Source organism: Orbicella franksi, chromosome 8 (genome assembly GCF_964199315.1).
Source record: "Orbicella franksi chromosome 8, jaOrbFran1.1, whole genome shotgun sequence".
NCBI lineage: Eukaryota > Metazoa > Cnidaria > Anthozoa > Scleractinia > Merulinidae > Orbicella > Orbicella franksi.
In genome coordinates, this window is record NC_138152.1 from 4,834,146 (window position 1) to 4,858,357 (window position 24,212).

At 37.7% G+C, this 24,212-nt stretch overlaps 1 protein-coding gene across 1 annotated transcript in view; it reads left to right on the plus strand.

Annotated features, from left to right (window-relative positions):
• LOC145495006 (gamma-tubulin complex component 5-like) overlaps positions 1 to 24,212 on the plus strand; it is a 26,393-nt gene continuing 2,181 nt past the window's right edge. Inside the window, exons 1-34 of the mRNA XM_081474581.1 lie at positions 1 to 173; positions 246 to 298; positions 2,080 to 2,133; positions 2,518 to 2,629; positions 3,028 to 3,124; positions 3,877 to 3,959; positions 4,349 to 4,366; positions 4,708 to 4,851; positions 5,067 to 5,179; positions 5,653 to 5,742; positions 10,073 to 10,172; positions 11,081 to 11,230; positions 11,316 to 11,364; positions 11,619 to 11,674; positions 12,127 to 12,192; positions 12,714 to 12,791; positions 13,317 to 13,432; positions 14,746 to 14,863; positions 15,064 to 15,111; positions 15,985 to 16,015; positions 16,274 to 16,330; positions 17,478 to 17,649; positions 17,865 to 17,899; positions 18,734 to 18,813; positions 19,439 to 19,507; positions 19,696 to 19,758; positions 19,899 to 19,990; positions 20,305 to 20,389; positions 20,803 to 20,923; positions 21,581 to 21,768; positions 22,950 to 22,994; positions 23,478 to 23,558; positions 23,806 to 23,894; positions 24,029 to 24,129. Of these exons, the coding sequence (XP_081330707.1) occupies positions 96 to 173; positions 246 to 298; positions 2,080 to 2,133; positions 2,518 to 2,629; positions 3,028 to 3,124; positions 3,877 to 3,959; positions 4,349 to 4,366; positions 4,708 to 4,851; positions 5,067 to 5,179; positions 5,653 to 5,742; positions 10,073 to 10,172; positions 11,081 to 11,230; positions 11,316 to 11,364; positions 11,619 to 11,674; positions 12,127 to 12,192; positions 12,714 to 12,791; positions 13,317 to 13,432; positions 14,746 to 14,863; positions 15,064 to 15,111; positions 15,985 to 16,015; positions 16,274 to 16,330; positions 17,478 to 17,649; positions 17,865 to 17,899; positions 18,734 to 18,813; positions 19,439 to 19,507; positions 19,696 to 19,758; positions 19,899 to 19,990; positions 20,305 to 20,389; positions 20,803 to 20,923; positions 21,581 to 21,768; positions 22,950 to 22,994; positions 23,478 to 23,558; positions 23,806 to 23,894; positions 24,029 to 24,129 (2,932 nt within the window). The 5' untranslated portion in view covers positions 1 to 95. The remainder of the gene's footprint in view (positions 174 to 245; positions 299 to 2,079; positions 2,134 to 2,517; positions 2,630 to 3,027; positions 3,125 to 3,876; positions 3,960 to 4,348; positions 4,367 to 4,707; positions 4,852 to 5,066; positions 5,180 to 5,652; positions 5,743 to 10,072; positions 10,173 to 11,080; positions 11,231 to 11,315; positions 11,365 to 11,618; positions 11,675 to 12,126; positions 12,193 to 12,713; positions 12,792 to 13,316; positions 13,433 to 14,745; positions 14,864 to 15,063; positions 15,112 to 15,984; positions 16,016 to 16,273; positions 16,331 to 17,477; positions 17,650 to 17,864; positions 17,900 to 18,733; positions 18,814 to 19,438; positions 19,508 to 19,695; positions 19,759 to 19,898; positions 19,991 to 20,304; positions 20,390 to 20,802; positions 20,924 to 21,580; positions 21,769 to 22,949; positions 22,995 to 23,477; positions 23,559 to 23,805; positions 23,895 to 24,028; positions 24,130 to 24,212) is intronic.

Sequence of the window (24,212 nt, forward strand, 5' to 3'; positions counted from 1 at the left end):
GCCAAGCGGTCGACTTCAAAAAGGATGTGCGTGATCGCATGCTTTCTGTTTTGTGTACTCTTACATGACGTCTTGGGTGACAAAAAAACAAAAAAATGGCGCCTATTTCACTGAAGGATCCAAATATTCAAGGATTGACCGAAGAGTTTGTGAAAGCTCTGACAGGTTTTAAGGTAGTTTGAGCTCATGTTATGTAAAGAAATATAAATAATCATTTTAGAGGTAAAATGCTTTTCTTTCTGCAGAAATCGTCCAGAAATTTCACACTCTCCGTGCAGTTTGCGCTGTCGAATTTTCGGTGAGTCGGATAAACCTTATTTTAATAAATACCTTGCACAAAATTGAGGAGGAGAGTAGGTCAGAGCGGAGCTATGGGCTTCTCTGGACCAGTAAGAGGAGGGGCAAACATTTTTCACCTCTTTGAACGTCATACTTTGAGCAAAATGGTTGGCTTGGTTAGGGTAGTTCGGGGGTAGCCTGCGAACGCAGACGTATTTCCGGCTGTCACTTGGTTCCGCCGAAAAATAACGTCTGCGAACCCGAACCAGGAAACGATTTCTGTGACGTTATGACTTTTTTTTCTCCTTGGCCAATCATGTTCCATAATAGAATGAAACTCGAGTGCTCCTCGCAGCGAATACCTCGCGCAGTAGTTCTGGGGTTATTTGAGCTAAACTGTGATTGGCTTAGAATTCCTACATCACAGAAATCGTTTTCTGGCTCCGGTTCGCAGACGTTATTTTTCGGCGGAACCAAGTGACAGCCAGAAATACATCTGCATTCACAGGCTAGTTTGGAGGCCTCTTACAGGGTAAATCTTGGTGCTGGTAGGTAAAGGTAAAATCTGTAAACAAGCCAAGTGGCCCATTAGGCTGACACTTATCTCTAGTTTCTGTAGTATAAAGTGACTAGGAGTATTTCTACATGTACTTGCCCCTAGTTTATCGCAGGGTTACCCCCAGCAGAGTTACCCCCAGCATTACATTTGGTACCCATTTATACACCTGGTGGAGAGAGACACTGACAGTAAAGCATCTTGCAAATGAACACATCACAATGTCGCTGGTCAGGGCTCAAATCTGGAGAGTTCGATCCTGAGTCGAGCGCACTAATCTGTAAGCACCTTATTTAATTATATCTAAGCCAGAGTTTATGAGATGCTAATAAAAGTATTGCTGTGGACTGCCTTTGTTATGTTTGTAAAACATCTACTGAAATTTATTAACTACTGGGGAATATTAGCCAGTTGTAATGGTTGTAATGTTTGCCAGTACTGATTTATGTCCCTGGGTGGATAGTGGTACTCTTAAAAGGTACTGTGAGGGTAAAGTATGTTGCCCTAGCTGGGTTTTCTGGTAACCCTGCAAAAATAACTTAGAAAATGCCTGCAGGTCTCACAAACCCACGACACTCAATGTGCAGTACCAGAAAATATCCATACTCGCCCCACAGAAGGGATTGGAATTTCCTGGAGGGTGGGTGGTTCTCTAAGACCAAAAAATTTAAAGAAATGTATCAAGTTTAATTGGAATTTCCAGAGGGGTTAGGGGTCTTGGAAAAAAATCCCTTCCATGGGGGAGGTATGGATATTTTCTGGAACTATACAATCCAGAGTCCAGTGCTCTAGGCATTAGGCCCAGTTGGGGGGGGGGGGGAATTCCCATATAAAAAGGACTGGGGTGCTTGCGGGAAATTTTGAAAAGAACCCTTAAGAGGTACCAAGATTCTCTTTTGTGGGCGTGGCTTGAAATCTTTTGACCTCCAAGAGGTATGAATTCTGAAACAAAACATTATCTCCTCTCCTCTATTTTTTTTCGGCTCAATACCTTAATACCCTAAGGTAAGGTACCTCAAAAACTACTCCTATGGACCTTTTGAGGCTAAACACCCAAAGAGATATCAAAACCATCTCTTTAACCCCTTAAAGGTACAACAAGCACCCCTGTCCTTTTTATATGGAAGTCCTCCCCCCTCCCCCCTCCCCCCTCCCCCCCCCCCTGGGACATCAGGCCATCACATCTCCCTCAAGGTGTAACATATGACACACTGTATTCAGTTATGATCATTCATAAATTATAGGTTTCATCAGTATCTGGATGTCAACAGTCAAAACGTGGAAAGAAACATTGATGGGTGAGCTGATAATGTACTAGTTTGATACAATCAAGCATTACTACAGTTTTAATCAACGATCCACTGATATTGGGAAAATTTAAGCAGTTTGAAGTCGTTAATTCCTTAGATTGAGTAGAAGGTTATAATTAATTTTCTTTACTCTCAAGGCATATTGCAGTCTGTACTGGAACTGTACTTGTAACTTGTTCATTGATTGTGTTTGTATAATTACTCGATGCAAAGCATTCTTGATGCTTGACCAAGCTGCCAATCAAAGTGAATTTTTACTGGATACTTAATTTTCTGAGAAGTGAGATGTTCTGGAGAATAGATAAGATTTCAACAAGTGATATTCGTGCTTCGTTGTAATGACTTTTAGATTTTGATTGTAATTATTGACAGAGTTTGCCAGAAGTTAAATATCCATTCTCAGTCAGAGAAGGCAGAGATTCTAACGGACTTATGCAACAGATTCCTCAACTTACCTTTGACTTCAAAATCCCAGGAAAGTAAGGTGTGGAAGTGTGGAATTAATGTGTCAATTGTAGTAATGAGACTACCTGTATATATGTGATTAGAACATAATTAAAGTGAAGCAATCACAATAGGTTAAATTAATTTAGTACCCATTTGGTAACTTAGAAGTACATGCAGTATTGGAAACCAAATTTTGACAGCACTTGCCCAGAAAGATGCCTCCCCTCCCAAAAAATGTTGCATATTATTGGCAAATTATTTGGTAAGTTAAAAGGTAAAAAAAAGCACAGAATGGCCGAGTGATCAATGACTTGTAGTCACCCGTCGCTTTTCACACTCACATTGGCGAGCGGGTGAGCACTAAATTCCAACACTGCACATATATGAAGGAAACATCACATAACCCATTTACAACAATTTATTTTGGTTTTGTAGACCGATGCTCACTATTCCCTCCTTTTACTACTGTTAACTCTTGCTGATTCTCCAACTAATGTGGATTATACACCACCGCCGCCACAAGACACTCCAGGTATTGTATATTAGGCTTGATTTTTCTGGGGTTCCATTAAGTAGCAGGGCACCCACGGCAAAGTAGCTGGGTAAAAAACATTTGAGGTGAATTTCTGCAATGTATAATTCTAAGACAGGTGGATACTGACTCTTGTGTGTCTTGGTAGTGATACACAGGTTTCAATGCAATTTGAATCTATGACCAGCTCTTACATAAAGTTGCTGGAAACATGATTTGCTCTAACATCTAAACTGTGAAGCCACATGAATATTTTGGGAGCAGGCTTAAAGTTGTGCAGAGAGTAGAGTTGCAAATATTGTTTAACAAAATGAAAAAGTAATCAATCGAAAATAATTTGACAAAACAGAATTGGCCCTGATTAACATGTGCACCATACTTGTTGTCCACTGGGCATGCATGAAAAAGAAGTTTATTTCAACCTCCAATGGTGTACCTGAAAGAGGTAGTGATTATCATTCTTTATTATCTACAGTTGTATATAACTTGTGTTTGTAGCCGATATAACGTGCACTCTGATTAGCTAATACTAGAGAATTATTCCTCTGTAATGCCCACAGGCCGATTACGGGCCTGCAAAAACAAAGCAAAAAGTCATACTAGACAACTTATTAATCTCAAATGTTCGGTCTTTACAGGAAAATGTCCAACTGAGACCTTGCCGTACTGACTGAGCGATGACCTGGCTCTCAGTTAATAAGCACATGTAGTTAGTATACGGATAGTTAATTTGTGATGTTTTTGAATTACAGGGGAGGAGTGGTTCGACTGGAAAAGTTATTTACTTGATGGGGAAGAAGAAGAAATTATTGGTCTTCCCAATCAACAGTATCTGGTACAAATATAAATAATTATTCTCCTGCCACTTGATTGTGTTTTTAGGCAAGACACTACTTTCACAGCCCCTCTCTCTGTCCAGGTGTACAAATCAGCATTTATTAAAGCAAATTAAATGATAGTCTGGGATAACCCTGTATCAAGGGGGGAGTAGAAACACTCTGAGTCACTTCAGGCTATGAAAACCAAAGATAAGTGCCAGCCTGTCTGATAGTCTATTGAGCTTGAGTTCAATCAATTCATACCATTACCTAGTACTTATCATAACATTAGATACATCCACAGATGTCAATATACTGTACGGTCATGTTATGTCGATAACTTACTTGTAATAATTTAAAAATAATAGCTGCTATATTTTACAGTAATTTTTTTTTTTATCTGCAGGATTGGTCAGATGAAGAGGTAAGAATATATATTTAAATAATTATAATGTATGTCACATTGTAAACTGATAACTACTAAAGGAATCATGTGGATTTCTCTACATACTACTACATAACTCCACAGACATTCAGAAAAAAAAAACGCTTTCTAGAATCTCTTAGTGCATCTGTGAGATTACATGTCTAAGTTCCCTGACAAAAGAAGGACTGAAATAGCAATTTGATTTAATTTATCATTTTGTGTAATGAAAATAATGTAATGCAAGTTTTAGAGTCATTTAATTTATTAATATATCAAACTACACTATTTTTAAACAAAGATTTTAATTAATTCTCAACTGACTTCACATTCTCAAACAGGATGAGGAGCTAGAGTTGACAAGTGATTCTGCTGCAATCAGCCTTGATCAGAGACAGCTGGCATCTAGTCAGGATCAGTCTGAAAGAGGAACAAGAAATAGTGTCACAGACAGGGAAATTACCGCAAGCTCCATTCCTAGCCAGGTGCATATTGAAGTGCTGTCTGTTGTTTGTATTTAACTGAACTGTAAGCTTTTCATTTTCTTTCTTCAGTCAAAAATAAAATAATTACGAACAATTTAAACTTTTTTGTTGAATACATAAATTATATATTTTTTTCTCACCAGTGATCTGTCCATTATTGGACAGGTGTTAAATAATGTAACTATTTGAACTCTGTCTTATTTTATAAACTGCAGGACAGAAGCTGGATTTCCGACCAAATAGTTGCTCAATATTGGCAAGAATCATTAACTAATCACTACCACACAGATAGATCCGAAAGGAGCAACTGTTCTTTGGCTGGTTCATGGTACAGTGAATGCCATAGTGTTATATAGCGACATCTGTATCACATGTACAGCTATTAAACTATTAGACTTTAAGCAGCTGTGGTTACTGTGGAGGCAGCATACATGGCTGAGTGGTTTAGGGCACTAGATTTGAATTTGTAGGTCCCTGGTTCAAATCCTCCCTACTGCTTTCTGGATTTGTTCTATGGTAGTCCAGAGCTCGAGTTCAACTCCTTGTCTGCTGCTTCCCACCAGTTGGGATTCTTAGTAGTGTATGTTCTAATTGAATTAATTTTATTTGTTTATTTATTTTATTTATAGTATCCCCAATTAGTCAAATGTATAGCAGTACATTTGACACCTATTATAAAGGGGTTTTTTTGGGTACATTTTTGCATTTTTATAGTCACTGCCTCAGAAAACTATGAACATTACAGATTTATTAGAAGTCATGGGACAGTGTTTTTAATTTACAACAAATCTTTGATCCTAGGGACACGTATCAAAGTGGACGTAATCCATTCTATCAAAGTAATTGTAATCAAACGCTGACAGAGACTCAGATTCTGAGGGAAACATTGTGGTAAGATGTTTCTCTGTGCTAAATTATCACAATAATTAAGTCTGGCAAAATAGGTTTTTGTATTTTGGGGGTAGTTATTGGCAATTTAGGCTAAGTAGGTTCTTAATTAGGTTCTTAATTTCTACGAAGGAGATACTAATGGTTGTTATTATATGGCTAGCTCCGTGAGCAGGCAAGATGAATCAAATCCTGTGCTGTGATTGGCTACCCGAGCAGGCAAAATGGAGCTATCTTGCCCCGCTCAGGACTACCCGCTGTGTCCCGCAAGAAAAATTTCCACGAAAGCCATATAATAAATCCTTTATTGACCAAGCATGTTCGGTCAAGATGGCTGGATATTGACCAAGATGGCTGGATATTGACTCCGTCTCGGTCCATAAACTTGCAAAAAAAGACTAAGGGACCGTTCATTTTTTATGAGGGAGGGGGGGCTGGTGGGATTTGGGAAGCACCATTTAAAAATCGCATGACCCCCCCTCAGCTTACCAATTTTTTCACATGGCCCCCCCTTATAGCGGTCATTTTTTGGGATGACCCCCCCCCCCAAAAAAAAAAATTGAACAAACAATATTTAGATTTCAACTTTTTTAATATTTCTCTATTATCCCCCTACTTCACGTTATTGTGCTCACTATGAAGACAATATTTACAATCCCTATACTACAGAGAGCTGTTGTTTAAAAAACAAATCAAAAGAAAGAGAAGTCAATTTCGGATCTCCTAGTTATGGCTCGCCCTGAGTGTGTGGCATTTGGCCTCTCACTGGTATCTTCCTCATCTGAATTGATGAATGCAAGAATGACATCACTTGAGTCATCTTCTCCCCTAGAGTCAATGGCATCACTGTCATACTCATCATTGTCACTTTCATCCGTTTCACTGCTGTCAGCACTTACCCTGTTGTCATTTTGTGTCAATGTCCTGGCATTTCTCAGTGTTGGTTGGCCAGCTCAGAGAGGACTCTTCTGCCGCAAGCATGAATGTCTTACAATTGCCTTTACTTTCTCACTCTTGCTGCTTTTCAAATGCTGCTTCAGCCCGTGGTGGTTCAAGTACTTGTTTTGTTCTGGAACACGTTGCTTTTTAAGCTTGGTTAGATCTTCGCACAACTCAGTCCAAGGATAATCCTCATATGATTTATCTTTTGCGTCCCTACTTAACTTTGCCTTTTCTTCTGCTCTCCTTTTCCTTTTAAATTCCAGCACTTCTAGATGCTGAAGATAATCCACCACAAACTTTGATTTGACAATAAACTTATCTGCAAATAGAGCAACGCTCTCTGGGTCAGATAAAACCAGCCTGCCACCTCCATGCTCTTTCTTCGCTTGGACCCTTGGCTGCCAGTCATCTGGAGCACGCCCTTCTTTTGAGGTCTTCTGGTAGGAGAGGTAGTGGTATTCCAGTAGGCAGGAATGGTCAGGAACTGGTTTAGGATATCTTTCTATGGGTGATCCAGTCCATTCACAACAAAAAGAACAAATTTCTCCTACCTTTTCTTGACAGGACAACTTTAGAAACTCTCTGTAGTTCTCCCCCTCCTCATAGTGCTCATTCATAAACTTCTCAATCTTACGGAAGTAACAGTGGCCTGGAACAGAGTCTTTCCTTGCTCCTGCATTGTGATACTGAACCAAGTACGAAGTGTTGCGAAAAAACTGGAAATCTGTTGATGTGTTGTGTGAAACACATTGTTACATTTAATTTACAGATGTCTTTATTTGGAAGGTTTTTACCTCTACTCTAGTGATAGGCATGTATAAATGTTGCCCTGTCCAGGTAAACAAAAAGCTACGAGTGTTCTCAAATCTTGCAAATAGTGAATTACCTTTTATAAATTTTAGCATACTTGTTGTGGTTTAAATTTATCTATGGTTTAAAATTTCTTAATTTTCAAGGTAAAATGGGGTTGACTAGCCTACACGACTTTTACGGTTCGTGACATTTGTACATTTACCATTCTCTGTTCGGTCACTCGACCTTTCTTGTCGCTTCACTCGTGTTCATGAAGGGCACTTCATGTTGTGTAATAAGGAGGAATTTTAGTGGAGTTGAGCCGTTAGATCGTGCTATGGCAAATTTTTACAGGTCATAGGTCTGCATGGTTTCTGCTGTTATCTGCATGTCGACTCGTTGAGTTTGACACCTGTGTAATTTGCCATGTGTTTATGCATTGTTTAGGCTCATTTCTATTGCAAGATATGCTTTTAAATCTCCATGAATTTGCTTTTGAGGGACAAAATATGAAATTTACCGTGAACATGTTGCTTACTTGCATTCTATATTGTGACGCCGGGCCCGGCTGTGATTAGAACTGTTTGCAAGCACAGTAGGTAGATCGTTATCACGGATATCATATTTGTTCTCCTACGATTTCCTTCGGAGACGCCGTAGCTTTACTTTGAGAAAGCTATACTTTTGTCTAGAGACATTCCTATGTTTCTCGCAGCTATCTGATCGAGCTTGTGTTTCTCTTGCTCGATGTATAGGTTTATTCCTCCTTTTTATTTCCTCCTCTTTTGCAAACCCCGTCTTTAAAATGGGGTTGATGCTATACGTTGCGTGCGTATTTTTGCTTTAAGCTCCTTGACGTTAGTTGAGTGCTGCTATGTCTTGCACGATGTAGAATGGGGCACGTCCATAATAATCATGAAAGAGGCTCATTCCAAAATGCGCAATAATGGCGAAAGCGACGAGTCGTTTAAGAAAAGGTTTACAGCTGAACGATCCAGGCAGTTTGACATCTTACAAGCAAAAGAAGCAATCTTTCTAGGTGCGGATGGCTGTTCAGAAAGGGCGAGTGAGTTTTCCATGCCAGGGTACCAGTTGAAGCCCAGTGATGGAAGAAAACTGAACTTCTCCATCAAAGAACACAGAGCAATGGTGGAAAAGTTGAATGCCACGATTCCACACTCTTTCAGTCCAATGGGCTTGCTTTAAAGCAGGGCGAAGAATTTGCCCACAGTTTTAATGTAAAACAGATCAAATTTATAGAAGCTAAGTTGACGAAGGTCACGCAGGACATGGAAGCACTAGAAAATAAGAAGAGCAATTATAACAGCATATTCAAGGGCATACTCAAACAGCACATCAACAAAAGGAGAAGGAAAAAAGAAAACCACAGAAAGTCAAATGAAAGAAAGAGGAAGCGGACTGAAAACAACGTCCAACGAGTTTATGGAATCTGTGTTGGAAACCCGCTAGGAAATGATCTTCCACAATGCCTTGTGTACCCTCCTAGAACGGCCGTCCCGGAAGAGTGTATTGAAGTTGAGCATGTTGCCACGTCGTTATTTAGAAGAGATGGGCCATACATCGCACAGCTCTTGGAAGGGAATTATTTCACCAATGCTGCAAGAAGCAGAATCACCACCAACCTTGAGCAGGAAGTCAGAGATTATGTTTACACCTTCATGTACCCTGAAGAGTACACTCTGACGGAAAGCATTGCTGCTTCTTGCAGCATTGGTGGAAGAGACTCCCATAGCAGCACAAGCGGCGACGAAGAACTTGACAACAGCGAAGATGAAGATGACTGCCAGTGAAAGTTGCATTCGAAAATAACAGTGTTAAATACTTCTTTTCAGTAGCTACAAATGCTTTTTGTTGCCAAACGTTTTTTTAAAGCAAATGGAAAGTTTATAATAAATTTGTATCCTGCCTTCTATGTTTATTCTATAGCAATTTTTTTGATATTCAAACATGATGCCATTTTAAAGTTTTACTAAAATATTTCACGTGAGCCCCCCTTTTCCCCTTATTTTTTTGGGATGGCCCCCCCTCGAAAGCCATTTTTTTTTCGCATGCCCCCCCCCCCAAATCCCACCAGCCCCCCCTACCTTATAAAAAATGAACGGTCCCTAAAGGCTAATATCCAGCCAACTTGACCTCACGCTTGGTCAACAACCCATACTTAATTACCAGAACAATGAATAAATTGGGATTGGTCCTTAAATATAGTCAAAGAGTATTTATTCACAACTGTATTATGATAAGCCTAGCAAAACTGATAACAGAATGTAAATACAGTGTTGTGTCTATAACAAGAGTTCATAATTATTTACTGTAACCAATGTATATAAGAACCTGCTTGATCTTGCTTGGTGAAACAGGTTCTTTTATTTTTGGGTATTAAAATGGTGAATTTCTGCCAGCATTAGGTTCTTACATGCAGATTTTTACTGTAGCCCAGCCTCAACATTCTGTCACCTTGCCAATTTACTGGAATCTGTTCATGAATACAGATTCCACTTTAACTATTGTTTCAAGAAGCTTTTGTAACCCAATTTATTACTAATTAGTACTAGTTTATATTTTGCTCTATGTATTACAGGATGCTTTCAGGAGCACAGAACACATTTGTCTACAGACACGTGCATCAGAATGGTACAATAGATGTTAAAGACAATATACAAGTTCTTCATCTAACCCCTGTGAGTTGTGTCTAGTAAGCAGGTCAAAAGTAAAATTATAATTGTTCAACAGAGTACTTCAGTTTGCAAACTTACAGTTTATATAGTGAAGGATTACTATATAACACTGTGGTTTATTGATTTAGCAATACATAAAAGATAACATTACTATTAACTACTTATTAACTGAGTAACCGAGAGTGAGGTCTTGACCGGAATATCTCAAACCACGACCCAGACATACTGACCGACTGAAAGCAAGGTCATTACAGCAAGGCCGGGACTTGAGATTTTCCCATAAAGACTGAATATTCAAGGTTAATAAATCACTTTTTACTTTGTCTTTGCAGGCCTGTAATCGGCCTGTGAGCATTCAAGATAATTAATAATGCCCTAGATTTAACCAATCAGAGCATGCCTTATATCGATTACAAACTCAAACCATATTAATAATAAATATTTATTTATTTTCTACTCCACCTTTGACAATTTTAAACTCAGTTTCTTCAAAATGTTTTTGACGGTTTTTCTTGGTCTAAGCAAGAAAGTTATTGACAGAGGAAGTCTGTTGGTATCCAATAATTATACAAGTCTAATATGTAAATCACTCACTCTACAAGGTATATTATTGTGTAGTTAATACGGTCTGTAAATAAAGTCTCAACATCTTTACATTACAGTAACAGATCTCCTAAAACCCACTTTTGGCCAGGATGCATTGCACGTCCACTGCGCAGCCAGAATTGGAAAACAGTAGAAACCTTGCCATGATGTAAACCAAAACAATAACAGATGCACAGAAAGCATAATGATCAATACTGGGCCGTTAACTTGGATTCATGCATTACAGAACTTGGCAAGCATTGGGCTGACAAGCTATCAATAATCATTAATATCTTATGATTCATGTTTTTGCTTTTCATCACCAGGAGGGTCTCTCTATTATACTGTCGTCATTTGCTACGGCTGGCCAACAAATTGTTTCTTTACAGAAGTTTGTGTCATCAGTTCTAGATCCAGAGACAAAGTCAACCCAAACACTGCAAGCATTCGCCAATGCACTGTCCTGTTACTTTGAGGTAGGCAGGGACATGGCTGATCAGACAAAGATTTTTCAGGAGACATCTTTTATTGACCCTCATTTCCAAATTCTTTTTTACCTAGGAATACAAAGCGCTGCTGTCATCTATTGAAAAAGACATTGTCAAGCAAGGTAACCTAGTCGTTAGTCACTTGTGTTATTCCACAGAAGTACAATATTTGAACATCTGGCAGTAACTTGATTTTTATTTTAGAGTTTGAATTTTTAGCTAGTTCTAAGTTAAAAAAAAAAAGATTTTTAAATTAAACAGCTAAGAATTTTCAGTCTGTGTTAGAAATGTATCCAAGTAGATTTATTACTATTTTTCAATTATGTTCACTTGTTATCCTTAATTTATTGTTAATGTTAGTTATTTTTTTTTGTAGATGTTTCAGTGTCATTATTACTTCTTCAGAACAAACTGAGGAACACACTAGATGAGGTGAGAATAAAACATTGGACTGTTAGATGTATGATTAGAATGGTCACAGCCCAGTGATTTAAGTGTGCTGGAGCTCATGGAATTCTAGTCTTCTTGGAGCCCTTCCCCCAGAGACTGGATAAAGCTATCTACCAGTTGAATCACTAACCAGTGGATAAGTGTTAACAAACCAAATCGCGCTATCCACCGGATAGTGATTTATCCAGTGAAAGGTTTATTCAGCCTTCAAGCCACTGGGGCCCGGTCAGCAGCCATCATGTTGCATCCTTTGACTACAATGTAGCTAGCATGTTCGTAATCCATCACAGAGAGATCCAGACCATCAGGCTTGGAAAAAGGTAATTATATTTAACATCTCAACAACTACATGTACATGCAAAAGACTCTAGCATGTAGTTGTTAAGATGTAGCAAATAATATATTTAATACATCTATGTTGCTTTGTTTATCAGATAAGTAGTCTACACAGAATTTACCAGGCTACTTTTATTGAAACAGAGGAATTAAACAATGCTCAGGTATGATTTATTTGCAGCCACCTTTATTTCTGCAGAAGTATGGTGGTCTCGTGTTTAGTGCGCTCGTCTCTGGATCGATTGGTCCAGGTTCGAGCCCTGGCCAGGGACATTGTGCTGTGTTCATGAGCAAGACACTTTACTCTCACAGTGCCTCTCTGCACCCAGGTGTATAAATGGGTACCGGCGAATTGAATGCTGGGGGGTGACCCTGCGATGGACTAACATCCTATCCAGGGGGGAGTAGAAATACTCCTAGTCACTTCATGGTACAGAAACCAGGATAAGCTCCAGCCTGGAGGGCCACTTGGCTCATATACAGACTTAACCTTTTTTACCTTTACCTAGTATATATGAGGATCCAGTTAATTAATTAAATATACAATGATGTACTTACAGTATTTTAGAAGCAACCATAATTTGGATTAATTGAAAATGCTAAATGTTGTCAATAGCCCAGTTGAAGTATGGTAGGTGTTCTTAAACTTTCATGTAGCTGTATGGATTGTGTTGTACATTTTCAGAGAACATGCAGGATTCTAACAATGTTGTACAGAAGCATTATTCAAACTGATGGACATGGTGGTGCAGCAAAATGGAAGGTAAAAATGACTGACATTACAGACTGTTATTTAATGTAAATTTGACTATTAATCTTATATTTCCTAGTAAATGGCCATGTAATAAAGCTTATTTGTAACTTTAAACTGACTCAGATACAGAACTTTTTTCTGTTTCAGAGGATTCATTAAGGGCTGGCAAATTGACTGGCTTTACATGTATGGATGATTTTGCCTGCCTGGTCTGGTTTGACCATCTAGTGGGAGGTTGTTCTTTTAAATAGGTTCAATTCAAAAAGTTTTGCCCGCCTGTGAAAACCAATTGCCTTCTTGCTGAAAACATTGATGAAACCCCTGCTGTTTGACCACGAGAGCTTTAATGTGCAACGTTAGATTTGCAGTTCATAGTATGTGTACTGTGAATGTACATTCAGTTCTGTACATGCATGACAAACTAGCATTTTGCCTTCTGTGGAACTCAAGTTTCTTGAGTTTCTTTTGGTTCAAAATAATACAAATAAACCCAAAGTATGAAAAAAAAAAATTCCTTAAATTTTTGGTTTTCAGGTCTGCCTGTTGTTAAAAGTTTTTCTTCAAAGTGTGGAACCCTGTCTTCGTTTTATTGATGAGTGGGTAACATCAGGGTATGTCTGTGACCCACATAATGAGTTTTTTATTGAAAGGTCAGTTAAACTGTTAAATTACTTATTAATAATATCACTAATATTATACTTAAATTCAATTTACTTTTGGTTTAGTTTGCTAAAACCCATTTGTACTAGTAAATGGCAGAAGCACCGTGCTTGTAGCAGGAATTATAGCTCAGCACAATAACAGTGCTGACAAGTGCTTTTCCAAAGTTCAAGCAAAATGTATCTTGATGTTGTTTTTTTATGGGTACATTATTACTGACAGTAACTACTTATTAACTGAGAGGTAAGTTCGGCACACACGAGGGAACTTGTCTATGTAACTAGTCCCTGCAACTAGTTGAGGGGACAAGTCTCATCGTGTGAACTAGCCATTTTTACCACAAAATCGAGTTACAGGGACTAAAATTTGGTCCCTGTGACTAGTTCCACAAATTCAAACTGGTTTGGATTTTTTTAGGAAAAGTCCCTGCGACTTGTTCCTCAAAACGCATCGTGCAAACTGTTTGTGGGACAAGTCCCTGCGACCAGCCCCTTCGTGTAAACTCTTTAGGGGACTAGTTGCTGGGACTAGTCGTAAGGACTATCCCCTCGTGTGTGCCGACCTTTAGGTCTTTATGGGAAAAATTAATCTCAAACCAAGACCTTGCTGTATTGACCAATAGCCTGCAAACGCAGAGGTATTTCCGGCTGTTGCTTGTCTATGCCGAAAATAATGTCTGCGAACCCGAGCCAGGAAACAATTTCTGTGACGTAATGACTTTTGTTTCTCCTTGGCCAATCAGATTCCATGATAGAATGAAACTCGAGTGCTCCTCGCAGTGAATACCTCGCTCAGCAGTTCTGGGGCTACTTGAGCTAAACTTTGATTGGCTTAAAATTCCTACGTCACAGAAATTGTTTCCTGGCTTGGGTTCACAGACGTTATTTTCAGTGGAGACAAGCAACAGCCGGACATATGTCTGCATTCACAGGTTAATTGACCGAAAGATAGCAAGGACAATACGGCAAGGCCAAGGTTTGAGATTTTCCCTTAAAGAGCGCACGTGCGAGGTTAATAATTGTTTATTATATCATATGGCTTTTTGCTTTGTTTTTGCATGCCTGTAATCGGACTGTGGGCATTACAGATAGAGTCAGAATAATACCCTAGAATTAGTCAATGACAACACGCGTTAGATCCGCTACAAATACAAGCCATATCATAACAAAACATAATTTCCTCAAAAGAGCAAAACATCATTTTTAACTCAAAGTTAAGCAAAATGCACGGTTTACTCTAAACTCAAATATTTGATGCAAGCTCGTGAGCTCATCATAATTTAATATTCTCTCTCAACTGACAGAATCCAAACCATCAGTGTAGACAGTTCATCATTCTGGTCTGATGGTGTGATTATTAGATGTGCCAATCAACCCTTAAAATCTGTTGTCCCTTGCTTTCTACAGGATTTTGTCAACCAGGTAATAACAACACACAAGTGTATGGCTTTGAACACTGGATGTAAAAACCATGCACTTATTACTGTATTCCACTTTGTGAACCTGTACATTACAGAGTAACTATAACTGTAAGATACCTGAGTGTGTTTTTGACTTAAAAAACTATAAATAAATACCATATATACATCTATCAACAACACTTGATCGTTTGTTATAAATAGATATTTCGAGCTGGGAAGTCTGTAGAGTTAATTCAAGGCCTTGGAAAGGTATGCTTGGATCAAATTTTTTATTAATGAATAACTAAATATATATATTTTTTAATTTTCATCAGATACATGTAGTTGTCATGCTTAAACTTTGCTCACTGGACTTGTGAGGATTCACAGCCATAGAAGGGAGACTGAATATCTACACTTACATCAAACTTAAGTTTAATATCATTAACTTATAATGTTCAATCAACTTGGCTGTGCCTGTCAATAACATGCAAACTCTGAAGTTCAAAGCCTAACTAATGATTGCATTTTTGGGTGCCATCAATCATAAGTTAGTGTATGATGACAACCAAGGTAAAAAAGGTAAAAGGTAAAGTCTGCATATGAGCCAAGTGGCCCATCAGCCCAGAGCTTATCCTGGGTTCTGTAGCATGAAGCAACTAGGAATACTTCCACTCCCCTTAGATGGGATGTTAGCCCATTGCAGAGTTACCCCCATCATTAAATTTGCTTTTACCCATTTGTACACCTGGGTGGAGAAAGACACTGTGAGGGTAAAGTGTCTTGCCCAAGAACAAAACACAATGTCTCTGGCCAGGGCTTGATCCCGGAGCACTTGATCTGAAGTCAAGCGCACTAACCACAAGGCCACCATGTCTCCCTGATGTCAACCAACAAATCTGGAAAAAAGAAACAAACAAAATGGATCAAAATGAGCCAGTCACAACAGGCCAGGCACAGATGTGACCTTTTGATCCCATTGAACTAAACGTCTGTTTCCTGAGAAGTCTGCTACTTAAGATAATTGATGGCAGTGAAACGCAAAACCATTGCTTGAGGAGAGTTTGCATGCTGTTGAAAGGTGTTAGTAATGTCTCATGAATCTGTCTTAAAGTTCACTGTAAGTTTCTTTCTTTTCAATAGATGGGTGAACTTCACTCCCTTAGAACCGAAGGTCAGAAAACCATTATTTTTATAAACCTATTTCATTTCATATGCTTCTGAAAATTGTTAATTTTTTTAAAGAAATATATAATTATATGCTGGCTGCATGTGATAAACAGCAAATTGTACAGCCAATCAGATCATCTGTAGCATTTTCATTGGAGGGACTTCTACAGCTTGTCAACTGATGTAACACTTGACTAATTTCATTTATCAGTAATTCATATATTATGACAAAATGTTGTCTGTTGTACTTCTTACTACATAGGTTCCTTGTACCAAGAGTTTTTGGATCAACTGTTGACTGTGTTATCAAGTAATCCTGGTAAGTTATAGACTAACTTATATTATGTGTGATGTAACTACCTTTTTGTCATATCAATGATATTTAACCTTGTCATGCCATACCTACAATCCTATATCACACTGTATGTCATGCCACATCATATCACACCATGTTATTTGATCTTGTCGTTTCTTCCCATGGGGTGTCATTTTATGCCATCTCAAGTCTGTCATGCTCCATCACTTTCTGCTATCCTGACAATTTAAGTTTGTATCACTTCACGTTATCTTGTGTTGTGTTATCTCAATAGCCCTTCTCATGGGTTGATTTCCCATCAATGTAATCCAATGTGGATGTGAAGCAATTTTGGGATGAAAATACAAAATAGCCCAAAATTGTGTTGCATACATATCTAATGCAAAATAATGCACAGTAACTTGTGTTTTTTCATGTCATGCCAGTCAATGTTGGTCTGTTATTTTCATGTCATATCAAGTCATTCATGGTCATGCCATCATTCCATGTCAGTTCCCATCATGTCACTTGCCATATCATGCCTTGCCCTCTCGTCATGCTGTATTTTAATTTATACCATTCCATGTCATATCTTTTATTATTGATATAAAGACAAGAGTTTTACTTGAAAATACAGTACACCACTCGTAAAATTCATACGAAACCACCTCTTGGGCTCGGGTGGCATATTTTCCATATCTTCACTAGAAATAGACAAGTGAAGATATTGATGATTTCACTAATATCATGTTTGACCCTTGAACTGTACTTATACTTGTTGGTGTATGATCAAAACATCTTCGGATCTTCCTCAAAAGTCTTTGGCAATCTTTGTTTATCTTCAGTTGTCTTTGGTAATCTTTGGAAATTTTCAGAAAATGTTCGGAAACGTTCATGTGGCCTTCAGACAATTTTTGTAGAATCTTCGGAAATCTTCGGAAAATCGTCAAAAACTTTATTGTCAGAGTACATTTATATAATTTAAACAAAATAATAAATGGTTGCTTGTAGATATGTCCAGAACATCTCTTCTCATGTTGTCGTGCTTTCTTCTTCTCACTCGTAACTTGCTCTGCTCACTTGTGAGATATCGAGTTCAACACTCGACGTGACATTCCATATCTATGTGTGCTCATGTTATCCTCTATAAATTATGTCATGTCAATTGCAGCATCAGAGGAGACAGTGGATAGTTCCCTGCAGGATAAAAAAGATGGAACAAGCCTTATAGACATCATAGCTGATTCTGACCAAGTAGTGTCAGTTATAGATGACACTGGTGACCATGTCTTAAAGCTCTCATTCATGGACTCATCTCCAAATAGCCAGAACTCACAAAGAAGGTACTTGTTTTAATTGTAAAGTTGAACATGAGCTGCATACTTGTAGCTCGTGATGATTGTATAGTTTGAACGCTGGACCAAAGTGAAGATCAATTTTTGGATGCTCTCAAGTGCTCTTTTGAAGATATATCAAATGTTCATGTCTAGTCAACAAAACTGCTAAAAAATCTTAGAATTCATTGATAAGATTCTGATTGTCTTTTCTCTTGCTATAGTGCTGTTGCTGGAAAACTTGAAAAGATCTGTTCAGGTACAACCAATAATTGCATTATTGCTTTCAAGAGGTGTTTCTTAGCAGAACATTAGCTCAGTGAAGATTTCTTTAGCTAAAACTGCTACATCATCAGCTATCAAGAACTATTTGTTAATAAGTACCTTGCAGGCAATGTTATTCTATCAAGTTACAAGAACTCATATTTTATACTAGTTTGTCGCTCATGGAATGAACTACCTCTTAACATCAGGGAGTCTAACACCTTGTCAGTCTTCCACAAGAAATTGTTTGCTTATTTTTACAATAAGTTCAGTGCTAATTTTTTACCGTGATTATCTTATTTTTTGATACGAGTTTAGAGTAATTTTTAACTAGGTATACAATCATACAATGATACACTAAGGCAGCTTATATTGAGGAATCTGGTATTCTGTTTTAAGCTGTCCTCAAATTCATTGGATTGACTTGTTCAACGTAATGTAATTTAGAATTTTTATTAAAGATTAAAGATTAAAGATACAGCTAGTTCTACACATTGATATGCATGAGTAGCTACAACAAATCTTCCCTTTGATCAAGGACTGTATAGAGAGTATTGTGAAACATTTTAACCAAACAGATCAAAGCTATACAGGTAGTGGAGTGAAAAATAATTTTGTGCAAGCATATTTTGCAAATGTATGTAATGAAGTTGGATTCAGTCAAATCCAAACCTCAACTCTGTCAATATAAAGTGTTTCATATTCACTGGCCAGTTGCTATTGTCGTGAAGTTGATAATTAATATACCTTTTGTTTCTTTTTTTTGTGAAAGTCATTATCATGGACTTACACAAGTTGTAATTATATTTGAATTTTATTTTTGTCTCAGGGGTTTTTAATTTGCTCAAACCAGTTGAGTTATTGCTGACCGAGTGCCTTACACCTCTCATTGAAGACTCCTGCACACGGGTCAGTTTATAAATTAGCAAACAGTATTCCAAATAATTATGATCACAATTAAACCACAATCCTATTTAGATGTAGACCAAAGCAAGTATTTGGCAGCTTCTCAACTTTACTATTAGTAATAAATTTATTGTTGAAAAGGGTGTGGTATTCACTCACTCACTCATGCCCGTTATGTCTTGGTGGCATGCATGTAGGGCAGCAACGTAATCCTTCCACACCTGCCGGTCCTTTGCCATGACTTGAACACTGCTTCAGCTCTTTCCAGGGTTCATACGGGTCCTGGAAAACCTGGAAAGTCCTGGAATTTTATTGTGGCATTTTCCAGGACTTTCAAGTCCTGGAAAAGGTTTACTGGTCCTGGAAAGTTCTGGAAATCTCTTAAACTCAAGTAAAAAAGTATGAAATGTATGGCAGACAGTAAGGAGAATGTGATGTGAATTTCAGAGTCCTGGAAAAATCAATCTGAGTCCGGGAAAAGTCCTGGAAATGTCCTGGAAGTTTGTTTCTGAAAAAGGGTACGAACCCTGTCTTTCTCTACCATCTGCCACCACATGATCTTTTGGCGGGTGTGGTATATTGTCGACAAATTCTGCATTTTAATGGTTAAGTTTTGTATTTGTTATAGGCAAGCTGTTCCATTATTGAACTTATGAAAACAGACTTTTGTCTTCTGGATCATTTAGCAGCAATGAGGGTTGGTGAATTAGAAACACTTATCCTATTAATTGAAGGCTCTCATGCTTTAACTCTTATCGTGTTGAAATTAAAAGGTTTTATGTTATGTTACGTCATGTTATGTTACGTTATACTACTGCCAGTATAATGTATCATAAGGAAAACGGATCAGGTCATGATGTTTTTTTCTTAATGTTTTATTTATAGAACTTCTTTCTTTTGGAGGCTGGTGATGCAATGCATCAGTTTTATGTTGAAATATTTAACAAGGTAAGCTGATCAAAATTATTGGAATGTTATGCCACACCACAAGCCCACAACTATTTGGTGGAAGTGAAATAATTATATGAGTGCAACTTTTCAGTTACATGCAACGGTATAAAGATCATTTTTAATTAATGTTTTTACAGGCACGGCAACGTGAAGTGTGGCAGGACATTTCATTCCTTAACAGTTTAATACAGGAAGCTTTACAACCACGCTTTCCAGAGGCTGTTGAGAGGTGAAGGGTGTTTCTACCAACATACATCCTAGCTATCTAGCTACCCACATGCCTAGCTTTCATCCTTCCCTCCTGGCCTCCTTCTCTCTTTCTTATTGATTCCTAGCTCGTTTGCAACTTCCATCTTTCCCTCTACCCTTCGAATTCAGGTTTGCTCCCTCCCCCCTCCATCCCTAGTCTTTTCCTCTGACTATCAGTTCTTCATTTGCACTGTACCTAGATTAGTTTTGCCTACTTGCCTTCCACTCAGTTTTTAAGTTTAAATTTGGAATCAATCATTGATTTCAAGGGACTGTCCTTTACTTGTGTTTTAGGTTAGTCGTGAGTTTATCAACTAGTGGTGCAACAAGCCGTAGCCAGCTGGGTCAATCACTGCATGGAATGGCACTAGACTACAGGGTTAGTACTTCATTAAATGATTAATCATTTACATTGTCAGGAGCAAATGAACTATTGCTTCATAAAAAGAGTTTTTTAGTTGTAATTATGTTATACAATCATATTATTTTCTTATTAATTCTCAGACTCCGTATAGGTTTCTTAACTGTTCAGCTCATCAGATCTTATCAGTGAGCAAACAAGGCTTATAATTACTGGACAATAATCTGTTAATTAATCAATTAAGGAAATCAAACCGATTAGAACCATAATGAGCAACTTTTCAGTGCATGGTACAGTAATTAATGGACTGATCTCTTGTCTCTCAGTGTATTAAGCAATCTTCCTTCTTCCAGCGAATGCGGTGTCAGAACAGTCTAAGCGCAAGGGTGTTTGTTGTTGACTGTATTGCCAAAACTTTCTTTTTGTTGCAGGCACCCTGGCCAGTTAACATTGTCATTGACAGTTCTTGTCAAAAGCTCTACAATCTTGTGTTCTTGTTCCTGTTAAAACTGAAACAGGCAAAGTGGAGTTTGGATGAACTTAGATTTTCAGGTTTTCTGCATAATTTTCCAATTATTTTATTAAACAATCAATTTGCTTGTGTAGATGTTGAATTTTACTTTGGAAAACTTTACAGTTTAACCCTTATTACATGGCCACCCTCGGGGAAAGGGATAGTGGCTGCTAAAAAGGGGTTGGCCACTTAATAGAGATAATAATAGATGGCTGCTTGCTAGAGGTGGCTGTTTAACTAGGTGGCTGCTTAATAGGGGTTCGACTGTAATAATATTATTGCTTTTTGTCACTATTTGTTCTAAATTTTGTTAGGGATACAAGGAAATCCTGATTTTTGGAGTGCTCAGTTTTTCAAACTCAATATCTTGTATTCCTAGTGAGTCTTATGTGTAGGGTGTTTATTTTTGAAAACTCAAGGGATTCCAATATTTTAATATGTTATTACGTCAGTTCAACTTTGTAAGTTACCTGTATTGCCGGAATAATACAGCAAGAGGCAGTCCAATTGGTACTGCTATAGTCATATAATATTTCATGATATGAATCACATTTAAAAGGGTTTGCAACCAAGTTTTTAGAGTTGGTAGATCTAGATGGTGTTTGTAATTACACACTGTCAGGTTCATTACTGCAGGGGTACTATTAATTTTAGCACTTATGCCCCTCCTGCTGATTGCACATTGGTTCTGTTAGATCTTAAAGGTGACAGACAACAGACAAAGAGTGATGCCAGTGATGAAGATGAAACAGAAAGCGAGACTGAATCAACTGATCCAGTTTCAACATCACCTCCTGATCAAGAGTTGCTGCACAAGATGTTTGTGTTCAGGTTCAAGTTGATGCAGTTTATTAACAGCATTCATAATCACTTTATGACAAGAGTAAGTGTTAAAAGTCATTACACCCTTTAGCTAAATGTTTTTTGTAATGGACACCTTTTATACATGTACTTGTAGGCTGAAGTTATTGCTCCATTGAGGACACTCTTATAATCCCTGACTCCCATTTATTGAATTATCCATGTACTGCAATTTTAACCCTGTTGATACCTGCTTCATGGAGTGGAGGGATTATTATAGCCTGTGTCACAGATGCCCTCTCTCTAAAGAAAATATCAGAGAGGGTGTCTTTCTGTGTGTTGCTGTTCTTAATCACGGTCCTTGCATAAATTATCCAGGCATAAAACAATTTCAGTGTCACAATAGCTGACATGACACGAGGAGACAACAAAGGAACTTGCTCCCTACAGGTGATGTTTGCATGAGGCAGCTCATGACCTTTGAATGTTCACAGATAAAAAGCAGACCACTTGCAAAATAATTTTGTTACCATGAAATGCTGATTACCTGATTAACCTGGCTTTTTCAACTTCAAAATTCTATTAAAATCTATATCTAAGTCACAAAGTGTAACAAATTTCCATTGTGTTCTCCACAGCCAACACTCGAGAGATTTGCTTGTGCAACCCATAAAATGCAATGCACTGAGTTAAACAATAATTTATTTACAGGTGTTACCCTTATTAAACCACAAACAATCGATGAACTAATCAGGTCATTTTCCACACATTCCTGGAAAAGTCACATGACTTCGGACACGATTATCAATGGTAACACACAGATGCATCTCGCTAATTTTTTCTTTCGGAGAGGGTGGCTGTGACACAGGCTAATTATTGCAAAGAAATGTACTTAGTTAACAAGAATGTCTGATAGTAGCATACCCAGAATAACTTAGCTAGCTGTAATTAAGCTACTAAGGCGTGTAATTCAATTATGTATTAATAAAGTTACTGTTACTGGCAGGCAGGTTTCAATATAAAACTTGTTAAATTACATACTTTATGTATTCAGTCCTTTATTAACAAAGATATTGAGAAATTTACATCAGGGGGTGACATAATTCTTTGCTTTGATATAATGCCATTTATATTTTACATTCTCACTGAACTCTAGAGTTTTATGATCACTAAGTGCAGATTATTTCTGCAGATTATTACAGAATTTGCAAGACGTTATTTCACTCTGATTAGTTTATTTTGACATTTCATTTTGATCAACAGATATTACATTCAACTGTCTTAGAGTTTCAGGAAGCTTTAGACCAGGTATTATTATTTCTTATAGAAATTCAACAGCTGAATAATAATTGATATTTAGGTCTTTGCCCATTGAGAATATACACTTAATTATATGGCCAGCTCAGTGAGTGGACAAGATGAACCAATTACTGCACAATGATTGGCTACCCAAGCTGGCAAGATGGCACTATCTTGCTCACTCAGAACTACCTGCTGTGTCCCAGAAGAAAAAATTTCCCAGGAAGCCACATAATAAGTTCTTTTTTAATCTTGTTCAGTCAAGATGGCTAGAAGGTGGCCTTGCTCTTTCTTTGCAGGTTTATGGACCTTAACTCCATCTTGGTCCACAAACATGCAAAAAAGAACTTGCCCAATATCCAGTCACCTCGAGCTCATGCATGGTCAATAAGCCATATTTATCATTAATAAATAATAAGTTCGATTCATAGATGTCAAATTTTGGTTTATAATTTAAGATAAAAAAAAGTTAACTTTGTATTTTTTCCTCAGGCAAAGGACCTTGATGATCTCATCAAAGCTCATTCTTCTTATGTCCAGAAACTGTATGATCGATGTTTGCTTAGTCAAAAGGTGTGATACAGTAAAATGAATAGACAAAGTATAATAGGACATAACACACCCAGAGATTAGCATTTATAGCTCTTTACTTGCATCATTACATATTAATTAATCTCAAATAAGAATGACTGAGATCCCTTACAAGTCTGAAATGTGAAGAGCAAATAGGCCACATTTTAAATTTTATCCAGTTGGTGATGACCTGAAGAAACTTATTTCATACCACCCAGTAACTCTGAAATATTCCTTTTCAATGTAGGTTGGGTATTTAAGAGAAGTGATTCTCAAGGTTCTTAATTTGGTCCTAATGTTCCAAACATATTGGGATAATGGAGCCCAACACATCAAGTAAGAATGTAACTGTCATTATTTCATTTATGAACAGTGGATGACTAAGCTGTGTTTACAAATTATGTGCTAAGAGGTTTTTCTGAACCAAAAACTAGGCTGAAACTTTTTTTGTCGTTCTTGTTTTCTTTCAGTGAAGAGAAATTCAAGAAAATTGATGAAGAATTTACCAAATGTAACACCTTCCTTGTTTCTTGTCTGGAAAATATTACCAAAAGAGGAGCATTTCCACACTGTAAGTTGATGTTTCGTCTTTCATGTACTCAACCAATGTGGTACATAATTATTGAAAACAGTCTGAATCCTGTCCATTGACAA